General features: G+C 43.3%; 2 protein-coding genes across 2 annotated transcripts in view; both read right to left on the bottom strand.

The window, feature by feature from the left end:
- The window catches only part of LOC308164169 (protein adenylyltransferase SelO-1, mitochondrial-like), a gene marked incomplete at both ends in the record, with an annotated part of 72,861 nt that extends 65,825 nt beyond the window's left edge, over positions 1-7,036 (bottom strand). Inside the window, 3 exons of the mRNA XM_080538314.1 lie at positions 962-1,165; positions 2,119-2,674; positions 7,006-7,036. Of these exons, the coding sequence (XP_080394440.1) occupies positions 962-1,165; positions 2,119-2,674; positions 7,006-7,036 (791 nt within the window). The remainder of the gene's footprint in view (positions 1-961; positions 1,166-2,118; positions 2,675-7,005) is intronic.
- A 333-nt stretch (positions 7,037-7,369) lies between these two features.
- Positions 7,370-8,428, bottom strand: LOC308163358 (tetraspanin-7-like; the record flags this gene model as incomplete). Its single annotated transcript, XM_080537551.1, has 1 exon — positions 7,370-8,428. The coding sequence occupies one exon, from the start codon at positions 8,426-8,428 to the stop codon at positions 7,370-7,372; it is 1,059 nt and encodes a 352-aa protein (XP_080393677.1).
- Positions 8,429-12,224: the final 3,796 nt, after the last annotated feature.

Here is a 12,224-nt window from a genome sequence, read left to right as displayed (position 1 = left end):
AGCGGGACGAACGAAAATTTTAAATTTTTCTGACCAATCAACTACCACGTCTGTTGCTTCGATTGCGTATGTTACTTCATTTACATAAAGGGCTGTGAGAACGCAAATCTGAGAAATAATGTATGCAACAATGTTGCAAACTCATCCACTTGCTTCGGGTCCTGATTCTGACTTTCATGTGAGAACATGACCAGAGAAGTTAATGGGTAGTCTGCATTCTTTCCAAATGTTGATGCCGGACAACATGACTACCTACATTTTAATTTAACAGACATTTCAGAGATCAGATTTATATTATGGTAATTCATCTAACAGAATAGAAATGAGCGAAGTCGTAATAAAATAACGTAGAACGATGTTCTTATGCCATGACATGTTTGTTGTGTCTTCATGCCCGGACCTGATAAACAGCTCTTATCATCATCGCATTTCGGCATTTGCCCCAATTCCCATTTCCCACAATGACAGAATATGTCCAGCATTATAACATCAACCATTTAAAAAAACAAAAAAACATCATGTCTTAATATGTAGTTTTCACAGTTCATGCCACATTCAGTAATTCACTCCAACATCATTCCATGGTCCTATGAAAGGAGGGTGGACCAGTGACCATTTACATTTACATTTTTGGCATTTACCAGACGCCTTATTCCAAAGCGATTTACACTCAATACATTTGACTAAGCAAGTGAATCTTCAATCCACCAGTCGTAGCAGGAAGAATAATCCAGCTGATTGGCAGTCTCTGTGATAGAAGGAAAAATCTACTTCTATCACCATCTTCTAAACCTAGACTTTTCTTTCTTTAAAAAAAAAAATATATATAGACACTGGAGAAACAGAGAAACAGTACAAGGGGGGCAATAGAAGTTTTAGGGGACACAGTAAAGGGGAAAAAGCGGGTGTCTTCAGGAGACGCAGTGCTGGGGGGCAGTAGATGTCTCAGGAGGTGACCCACCTGATGAACGACGGGGCGATGCGCAGGACCACGGTGCACCTCTCTGGGCGGCGTTGTCCGTTTCGGAAGGCGTCTCTGTGGACATACAGGTCAGAGGTCACCACGGAGGCGGCGCGGGTGGTCGGCACGCCAAGGGCAGCCATGGCCTCGCTGCACAGGAACTCACGGATGCTGGAGCGAAGAACCTTCCTTCCATCAGACTCTCTGAGGGAGAACGAACAGACAGGACAATTCTTTTGAGAGAAATTATTTTCGAGTTTCAAACTGACCAAATATGTGACAGGGTCTGATGAAAATGTCCCCAAGTAGGGCAACATCATTTTTCATTTAATTTCCAGATTAAGAAAGGGTACATGTAAGCTTTCAAATGATGTGTCATTATGCCACAGAGCTGTGGGTGCAAAGACTGACCATTTATGAGATCAGAAATTATTTTAACCATGTTTTGAAGCTATACAGTGTTTGTTTGGAGCAAAACAAGCTTGAGCTAAGCTCATGAGGCATTTATAATTGTATATTCTTCAATAATCACTAGCTATATATCATTAATTTAGAACTCAATGTAATTTAAAACTCACAATGATGTACCAATCACAGATTGCACCTTTAAAGACTGGTGTAATAGTGAAAACATGTTTTATTCTACATACATTATGACCAGCTTTATTAGTGTGCTTGCAGGATGCAAGGCGCACTATATGTTATTTTCAGATTAGTGTATTTAAATGAACATTAGTTTTGATCGAAGTCTTGAGTGGAATCCAAAACATTGTAGAGGTGATTGTGATTGTGTGCATTGGTTAAGCATGGGGATGGAGTTGCTGCAAGTAGCTGATCTCTTAAACCAATTTTACTAGGTCACATTTACCTGCCTCTAATCTGAGCACGGGAGACTGATCCAATGAGTCAGCATAATTCAAATGATGCTTCTCTCAGACAAGAACATTCTGAAACAAATCCCTCCCTATATATTCGTAACACCATAAATAGATGTACTGATAGTAAAGCCATTAATTAATTTGATATTATTGTATAAGCAAGATACAATATATAACATAAGCATTGTTAGCGCCATGCTCTACCAACTGAGCAACACGATTTGGACCACGATTTGTTTATTGTGCGTCAGAATTGTCGCAGCAGGGGAAAAGTCTCACCTGGAGAAAGGTGTTGGTCCTGCGCCCTTCACCTGTACTTCCCATCGTCCACATGGGTTTGCAAGCAGCAAGTCACCCATTTCATCTCCCTGCGATTCCACCTCTCCAAGATAACACACCGCTCCATCGCCTAGTTGTCCGGCAAACAGTCCAAACTGATGACCACAGTAGCAATGCGCTGCTGGCTCGGAGCCTGGGAAGAGTTTCGAACCGCTGAAGTATTCTGCACCGAGGGGGTTGTGCAACACTTCCTTTGCATCTAACTGAAGCAAACCAAGTGCAGCCTCGGACACCGCCACGAAGATGGGATTGGCGAGAGGTGTTGGTTGAACACGGGAGAAGCATGCTTCGCTTACCGTACGCGACCCTGGTTCGTCTGAGGAGTCCAGTGGAAGTTTTCTCAGTGCAACGTTGTTGAAGGGTAGGCGCTCTAGCCGCGATGGGCTGGACGCAGGGCCGGTGGGTTCCATGCCGCCGGCCGGTGAGTGACAGCCAGAGCCAGCCAAGTGGCCTAACCCGACTGACTGTCCACCCGATTGACTGTCCACCCGATTGACTGCCCACCCACGGATTTACTGGTGACAACTTTTTCTTTTGGGATCATTGTGTAGCGTAGCCTCCAGCTCGAAACATTAGAGGTTGGGGAACAAATAATGTGGGATTCAAAATAGAATCATGTCTGTCTATTTTCAATGCACTACATTATTACCAATGAAAAGAAGGCATAAACAAGAATGGATTTGCATTTTAGTTATCTGAAATCCCAACATTGTTTTGGCAATGTTACATGGGATATAAAAAAAGATGAAATGATGCGTTTGCAATACAAAATGTGTGTGTGTGTGTGTGTGTGTGTGTGTGTGTGTGTGTGTGTGTGTGTGTGTGTGTGTGTGTGTGTGTGTGTGTGTGTGTGTGCGTGCGTGCGTGCGTGCGGGGTGTTTATTTTATTGTTATTTCCTTCTCCAATAGCCTATTAGGTAGGTTCAACATTAGATGCCATTTCGTTGCCATATAATTCATCGCAGATTCGCAGGCGTCTGTCCAGTGAGAGGCCCAGACAGAATCGTCGCATCGTGATTTAATACTTGGGTGCACATCCAGCATGGGTCCTGGCCATAACACATCAAATAAAGCCGCAGCTAGCATCCAAGGCTTTTAAAATGCAGATGAGCGCTCTGTCCCTGCCAATCTTTGAGATGGTTTATATCTTAAAAAGGAAGCAGTAGGGAAGGACTCTGTGATACCTTTATTGTGCAGACTCAGAATGGGATGTGACATAGTAACATAGCATTATATGATTGAGTAATCATTTAAAATGTTCAATACTATTTGGTCAATGTACTGTATTTGAATGTTGATGTTTCCATGTTTGCGTGGAAGGAGACCCTCCATTAAAGTAGTGAGCCTCTCTGTATAAATTAACAGAACTGCATCGATGAGACAAAGTATGGTATTCTTGGTCTTTTAATAAGATATCAGAGTATAGATTTTGTTTTATTTTTTAAAGGGGTATCACACATTCATACATGTATACACTAGATGGCGTTAGACTCATATTATTTTGTGTTTCATTAAGTCAATAGAATATCTAAATTAATTAAAAGCCGGTGTCACAGAACATTATTTGCGACATACTGTTTACTAATGCACATGAACACACACAATTATCAAATGGTGAAGGTATGTTTACTTCAGCAGCCCTCATATAATCCTGTTAGTATTTCAATGAATATATTTAAGTATCTATACATGTGCTAATTAGATTATGGCAATATGATTCCTATTTGCTTTTGTCTTTCATGTTCAAGCATACCCACCAGTTTGTGAAATGTATCCATTCCCTGTCTCTGTATGAAGCGCACATGTTGTATATACTGTACATGTATATATATGTATATGATATAGATGGAAATTGATTGAAATAGATATCGTCTGTATGACTGGTTCATGCCTATCACCATCATTGATACTCTAGACACACACATTATAGCATATGGACGACATAACACAAGCACAAAACAATTGCAAGTGTGAGGGATTGGGAAGGTGGAGGATGAATTATAATTGACCTCATTAGGTCTATTGGTACTTGTATTGTGTTTGTATTGGGAAGGGACAGAGTTCCAACACCAGAGGTTTAAAGGACAGAGTTCCACCCCCATTTAAAGACAGCATCCTTTGGAAATGAAATAGTTATCTGCAGAGCAACACATTTCGGAACGGTCCACTACCAAATCCCAATGTAACCCCTGGTTGCACAGCTTTCTCATTGACTTCCATATACTGTATATCACCTTCATTGTACCATGTGGCTCAGTTGTATAGAGCTAGGGATGCTTACTGATGTGCAGATGAACTCTAGCAAAGGTTTTCGCCCTGCTAGCGTGGTGTGATGAGTGGGGGATTGAGCTGGGTGGGTTGGAGTGCACTGCACATCGTCATTCAAACAACTGACTGACTGGCTGAATCTCAAAGTCCAAAACATGGTTTGAAAAACATTTGACTTGCGCTTGAACGCAACCGTATACCGCAGTGTATGTGCACACAGCTCGAGACTGAGGGTTTTATTCCTACTGGGACAATACATTGTATACACTCACTGTAATTGAAACCACACTCGCTTTCGATAGATAGTGTACGCTAAATGGCATATAAAGATTATCATAGGTCTGAAAGCGCTGTACGATGCGTGAAACATTGACCTTTACTGTAAATCCCCTTATTGACAAGATGTGCATTTAAACTGACAGAATTCAAAATAACTGCAAGACTAATAGAAATGTGATACATTGCAATGTAATTTATTATTAGTAGTGATATTGAATATCAAATCAAAGTCTGTTTCAGTCATTTGTGAATTGTGATACAGAACTAAATAGACCTGCATGTTTGCAGCTGGACATAAAACGGTATATTGTCCTCCATAATGGTCAGCTGACTGTCAAACATTGTGAAACACTTTATTTACAGCATAGGGAAACATAACAGTTGCTGAAACCCTCAATATGATCATAATAATATTTGTCAGTAGCCTATATTTTGAGCTGTTACATTAGGGCTATGACGGTCGTGGAGTTTTGGTCTCAGTCAATTAATCAATCATCATGCAAATAACAGTTATAACCATCATAACTGTTTGAACAAATCGTGGCAAACAAATCAGTCACTGATAGGCGAAAACCGATTTTTGAACAACAAATATGCGCAGTTTTTCAGTCTCCATGTATGGGATGATGGGGAAAGCACAAATAATTACGTTTATACAACGGCTATCTCATCACTTTCACTTACAAAATGTTTTTTTTATTTTTTTACCAACGTATTACTGAATAACTAGGCCTAGACATCCAACGTTTTTAAATAGAAGATCTATGTATGTATCTAGTAGTGTTCCCTTCGGAAGATGGAGATAGTTTGATAGATAGGGAGCAAAACTATTTCATAATCACTGCTTTACACTGATGCTTTTTGGTAAAGTATATTTATATGAAAATGAAAAATAAAAATTCTAAAATCAATGTACTGAAACGGTTATGAGATTGAAACGGTTATATGACATTTTCTTTTCTCGGTCGTATAACAACCGACAGTCACCGTGTAACCATCACAGCCCTTGGTTATACATAAGAATACCCAAATGTTCTGTCAAAATATCTTACTAATAGAATATTAAGTTCCATATTACCAAACACCAATCATATTAATATCACAATAATGAATATGACAATGACATCAGTTTTACAATCACATGTCTTAATGGGTTTTGTTCAAAATGTCTCAGGATAGTTTGACAGAGCAAAAGTCTGTTGAATGAATATGAAAAAGAGCAGGTACCATAGCTAACGTTGTTCTTGGGTTAACATCTCCTGACACTGCACTGTTCTTGTTGCCATTTTTTAAGAAGACTGCTGAAGACAATAGGCAAGAGCATTGGGTAGAAAGTTGTCCAGTAGGCTATTCCCAATCCCACACAGTCTAGATGTGAAGTAAGGAGAGCTGTCCCAACTGGAAGTTGGAGGTGTTGTACTGTACAGTCTGAATGGTATTAACCTCAGATTGTATAATCTCTTTTTAAAATGTTACTCCTGCAAAAATTGGATGGATCCAAAATATCGATTATCATAGATATCCTAATAGCAAGCTTATATGAGGTTTGTATCATTGATAATACATATACACTCACCGGCCAATTCATTAGGTACTTGCTAGGTTGGACCGCCTCTTTTGCCTTTAGAACTGCCTTAATTCTTTGTGGCATAAATTCAACAAGGTGCTGGAAACATTCCTCAGAGACTTTGGTCCAATATTGACATTATTAGCATCACACAGTTGCTGAAGATTTGTGCTCCTAGAAAATATCCCCCACACCATTTCACCACCACCACCATTTTCGTTCAGAGAACTGTCGCTCACTCGATATTTTCTCTTTTTCTGACCATTCTCTGTTACCCCTAGAGATGGTTGTGCGGGAAAATCCCAGTAGATCAGCACTTTCTGAAATACTCAAAACAGCCCATCTAGCACCAACAACCATGCCACATTCAAAGTCACTTAAATCACCTTTCTACCCCATTCTGATGCTTGGTTTGAACTTCAGCAGATCGTCTTGACCATGTCTACATGCCTAAACGCATTGAGTTGCTGCCACGTGATTGGCTGATTAGATATTTGTGTTAACGAGCAGTTGAAAAGGTGTACCTAATGAAGTGGCCGGTGAGTGAGGCTGCTAACTACTGACCTGTCAACGGGCTCCTATGAGAGATGGTGATTGGCCTAGCTATTTATGAGCGCTGTCATCTTAATTCGTGGTGACATCTGATTGGTGGCTCCAAGCTGGCACCAACCTAGGTGCAGTCTGTGTAGAGGCTTGTTTCTGTGCTTTCTGACCTGCGTCGAGTTCACATTCTGAACGACGCATGCGCATTGGAAGTTGGATGTTTGAGATCAAAAGAAACGTACAATTCGGCAATATTAAAAAATCACTGACATCACTACCTATACAGTAATACCAGGAAATAATAGAAACCAAAATCACAGTCTAAAACATTATTTGGCCAGATGTAATACAAAGTTTAACATGGGTTTCAATGGGGAAACATGCTTACCAGCCATTGCAGTGCCCCCATATGGCCACATGGTATTGCAAGCTTCAACATACCTCAACAGCAATGCACGCTTTGTAATGATGTTTTGGTGATGATTATTGGTAATGGGCTAACGACAAATATGCCCAAAAATGATTAAGAGTCCTTTAGTGCACCACGGGTCTGTGTAGCCGAGGTGCTAGGCGGTTAGCAAGCAGACAAGACAGGGCGATCCCCCCTATCTGGGTGAAGGCCAGTCCTAGCACTGTGGCAGCGATGTGGAACACGTTGTCATTGACAAAACTGAACACCTTCTGGAAACATCCATGGGGGTGGATTCCGGCAGCAACCACCTCTTCGTCGCCCCCTGCTGGTAGAGGTCGGTTCATGCAGCCCTTGCGTCGCACACAGCAGCTGTCGGGCAGCGACACCGTGGAGCCGTTGCCCAGGGAGACAGCTGCGTCCTGGGTGGCCCAGGCGGAGGTCAGCCAGTCACGCCAGCCCTCAGCGCCGCAGCACTCCAGCGCCCTCTGGAGGCTGTCCAGAGTGTCGGCACAGCCCTCGTCTTCGCCGTAGCCCGCCACCGCACGCTGCAGCCCGCTGTGGAACCCTCCGGCGATGTCCTGCCGGTAAAACAGTCCAGAGAGTCCAGTAGCCAAACCCGCTATCAACGCCGCCAGCTGGAAGAAGCCGTAAGCCCGAAGCAGGAAAGGTAGGTTGGCGGCCACCCCGAGGCAACCCAGAAAACCCCAGGCGGTGACGGCCGCCCCCGTGGCCAAGAGGATAAGCGGGGCGTTAGGGTAGCGGTTGGCCGAAAGCAGCATGTAGTCCGCCAGCGAGGCTTGCGCCCACACGCCCAACGTGAAGATGGCCAGCCCCGCTGCCCAGAAGAGGCAGCTAAAGGCCAACAGAGACAGACGCAGGAGGGGCATGACACCCACCAGCCGGCAGCAAGGCGGGGGGGCGCCCGGAGGGGGAGCAGGGGGCGCCAGGGATGTCTCGGAGCACAAGGACAAGGAGAGGCGCTGCTGCTGCTGCAGCTGCTCCTGCTGCTCCTGGAAGGGCGAGAGCAGGTACCCTGGCAGCGCGGAGGGTCGACGGGAGGCAGCGGGCGGGGTGAGGAGACCCAGGCGCCTGGGAGAGGACAGCCTCCGCGACGCTAGTTGCTCGCGTTCCCGGGGACTCAACCGAGCGGGCAGGGAGTCGTACGGCAGTGCACAGCTCATGGCGCACAGCTCTGGTTTTATCTACCTCTCGCTCTACTCACACTCGCTCGCTCTCTCTCTCTCTCTCTTTCTTTCTTTCTCTCCTCTCTCTCTCCCGTTTTTTGTTGTTCCCCTCTGACACGCAACTCCCTCCCTCCTGTTCTTTATGACGGGCCGTTAACCGGTAACCCCCTCCCCCGCCGCTCCCCCTGCACCCCAACCTAACCGTAAATTCCGTTGACAGGGCGTTGCACCGAGGTGTTATCAGCATCCGCAGCCTCAGTCTTTCCGGCTTATTTATGTTTATTTCGGGCATTCCTTCCACCTGCTTGGCTACTAATGCCCCGTGCCGCTACATTTGCCCGCTCTCTCCTCCCATTCTCGGTGTCTTCTCCTCTCTCTTTCCTCCTCTCTCTCTGGTCAGAGCTGTTTATGGTGGCTAATACTAGGGGAACCACCCACGCACCCCCTCTCTTGGTGCGGAGGAGTCATGCGTTAAGATTAAAGCGCTAACACTGATTCATTTGTGTCGTCAATGAGCTGATGATCTCTCTCTCTCTCTCTCTACACACACACTGTATATATATGTTTATATATATATGGCAAGTAAACTAGCATTTTCTGGATCAGTATCAGTCAATGACATGTCATGACAGAGGTATGGAAGAGTATACTTTATTGCTATGGCCTTGACCACCTGACCTATCACAACATTAATCTGATACTCAAGGCACCACTGCCTCCATAGTCCCGACAGTTACAGAGTTTTCGTTACACACACACACACACACACACACACACACACACACACACACACACACACACACACACACAGAGTGACCATTTGTAAGCATTCATAACTGGACACAACAATGACTTCTTAACCCAATTGAACTCCTGTATGACAGGATGGCAATGCTAGCAACAGATTTTCTCACAGTTTACTTTAAATTTGCATACATAATTAATATCTCCCCGTGGATATTGTTGAAGGGAGACTCTGCAATGTGACCAAAAAACAACAACAACAACTGCTATGGAATAGAGGACATTTCTATGATCCGAAACAGACCTAAACTTTAAATAGATCTCAATCTCACCTCTAATCAAGGCTCATTAAAGCTTCTGCTAATTAAACACATTTGAGGTCCTTGTTTGGAAAGGACAGCCTCAATCAGAAAAGATGGATTACCCTTGAGGCCAGTAATGTGGGGGCAATGATTGATCTGTATGAAGGCTCTGATGGGAGTTCTTTCCCCTTGACAACTGTGGTATATTTTGGCACACACACACACACACATAAACCATATAAACTGTATCATTTGCCTTTTGCTATGAGGAACCTCCTGGTAGGGGGGATTTTACGATTCTTTGTCTATAGCCACATGGTCATTCCAAGATGGCTTTCTGTGTGATCTGTGACTCCCCCCTGACCCTTGACTTGAATGACATCATATGTGGACTGACCTTCTTTTCACACCTTGATCATCTCTAAAGCAAAGTGATAGGACCATTGTTTGAAGCTATTTTTGCATACCAGAAGGTATAAGGGTGTGGACATCCCCCAGACTCGCTCTCTCTTGTCCTCTCAGCCTCCAGCCCAGCATCAACTTTTATTTTCCTGTGTCTCTGTAAACTGTAATTCTTTTTAATAAATAGTCTTAGAATTCAGAAGTTTTACTCGTGATCTATTTCATACAAGTTATTTAAAACAAGAACCAACGCAACACTGCCAAAGAGCATTATTTTGACAAATATAATGCCTATTTGCACTGCAAGGGCTCAGTATCTATTGATTGGAAAAAGAAGAAAACATGAAGGGGACAAGAGAGAGAACTTGAGCTCGATTCTATTCTACATCCGTTTTTACGTGGGAGCCTTTTATTCTGTAGACTACCCATCTTCTCCTTTTTTGAAATGGTAAAATGTGCCACGGTCTGGTGAAAGGGGTAACAAGTCGGCAGCCGATTTAATGTTCAGACTTTTATTTAGAAAAATGTAAATACATTTCAGCGTTGTTGAAAATCAATGACACACTCGCTAGTCAACTAACACAGCTTGCTTTGTGAGGCTGCTAACAATGTAAAGTAGCGTTATAGTTAAGAAGGTAGCAGTGGGGATTACTCAAACGAATCCAAATTGCATTGCAATATTTTGGCTTGACTAGCGAGTTTGTGTTGTGATTTTCAACAACGTTGAAATGTATTTCCGTGTTTCAAAATAAAAGTCTGAACATTTTGATTGCTTGCCGACTTGTTACCCCTTTCACCAGACCGTGTCACACGTAGTTTGTCCTCCAAATAAATTGTGATTTTCTAGCTAGATAGTGCCCATAATAAGGCATAACACAGAAACCACAATGGCTGTGCAGTGTGCGTGTATGCCAACAGGCGTACTAGCCTGGTGTAGAAGCAGGGTTAAACAGTCATACTAGCCTGGTGTAGAAGCAGGGTTAAACAGTCATACTAGCCTGGTGTAGAAGCAGGGTTAAACAGTCATACTAGCCTGGTGTAGAAGCAGGGTTAAACAGTCATACTAGCCTGGTGTAGAAGCAGGGTTAAACAGGTGTACTAGCCTGGGGCCTCATTTATCGAAAGTACTTTGGATCAAAAATTATCTTACCCGTGGCGTACGTAGAAAACCACGTCAAAGTAGTGATTTATAAAATGTCAATGTGAGTCAATTTGACCGTGGAAACGATCGTAGCTCTACGTCAGGTATTGATTTGACGTACGCACATTACCTACTGGTTATGCAGAGTTATTACAGGCATGTGAGCCGCACTCGAAGACGTTAATGCCTACTGCCTAATGTGAGCCGATGTTGTTATCAGCCGAGAAAATGAGTTTAATTCAAGATTTAAAGGGAACTGATGTTTATGATTGTATTTCAGTCTTCCTTTATATGCCATTAGGCTATTGAACAGTGTTTACAAGCATTCTAAATTGATAAAGGCGGTCTGGTATATCCCAGCCCTCCTTCAGCCGCATCCTGCCTGATGTGATATAAATGAGGCCCCAGGTTAGTACACCTGTTTAACCCTGCTTCTACACCAGGTTAGTACACCTGTTTAACCCTGCTTCTACACCAGGTTAGTACACCTGTTTAACCCTGCTTCTACACCAGGTTCCCAGCTAGCAATTTTTGGTTCTAAAAATGTTCAAAGAATGTTACCTAGAACGTTCTCGTAATGTTTTCAGCGGGAAGTTGTCTTTAAGTTCCCAGAATGTTCTAGAATAACGTTCTCTAAAAACATTTTTAAAATGTTGTGTGATAACCTTCTTAAAATGTTAAGTGACAACATTGCTAGAACATTATGCCCTAATGTTCTTGAAAACGTTTTCAGCGGGAAGTTTTCTTCAAGTTCCCAGAATGTTCTAGGATAACGTTCTCTAAAAACATTTTTTAAATGTTGTGATAACCTTCTTAAAATGTTAAGTGACAACATTGCTAGAACATTATGCCCTAATGTTGTGTTAGCCAATGTTGTGGGAACATTCCCTGCTAGCTGGGTTAGTACACCTGTTTAACTCTGCTTCTACACCAGGCTAGTACACCTGTTTAACCCTGCTTCTACACCAGGTTAGTACACCTGTTTAACTCTGCTTCTACACCAGGTTAGTACACCTGTTTAACCCTGCTTCTACACCAGGTTAGTACACCTTAACCCTGCTTCTACAGGCACTTTACAATGGCCTCTCATTCACACACACATTCACACACCAATGGCGGCAAACTACCATGCAAGGCGCCGGCCCGCTCACTGGGAGCAATTTGAGGCTCAGTGTCTCGCCCAAGGACACCTCGACACATGGCC

This window comes from Nansenia antarctica (genome assembly GCF_963989245.1).
Source record: "Nansenia antarctica genome assembly, chromosome: 8".
In the NCBI taxonomy this organism is placed as follows: domain Eukaryota; kingdom Metazoa; phylum Chordata; class Actinopteri; order Argentiniformes; family Microstomatidae; genus Nansenia; species Nansenia antarctica.
The sequence above is the reverse complement of the archived record's forward strand: the minus strand, read 5'-3'. Positions and strand labels throughout refer to the sequence as shown.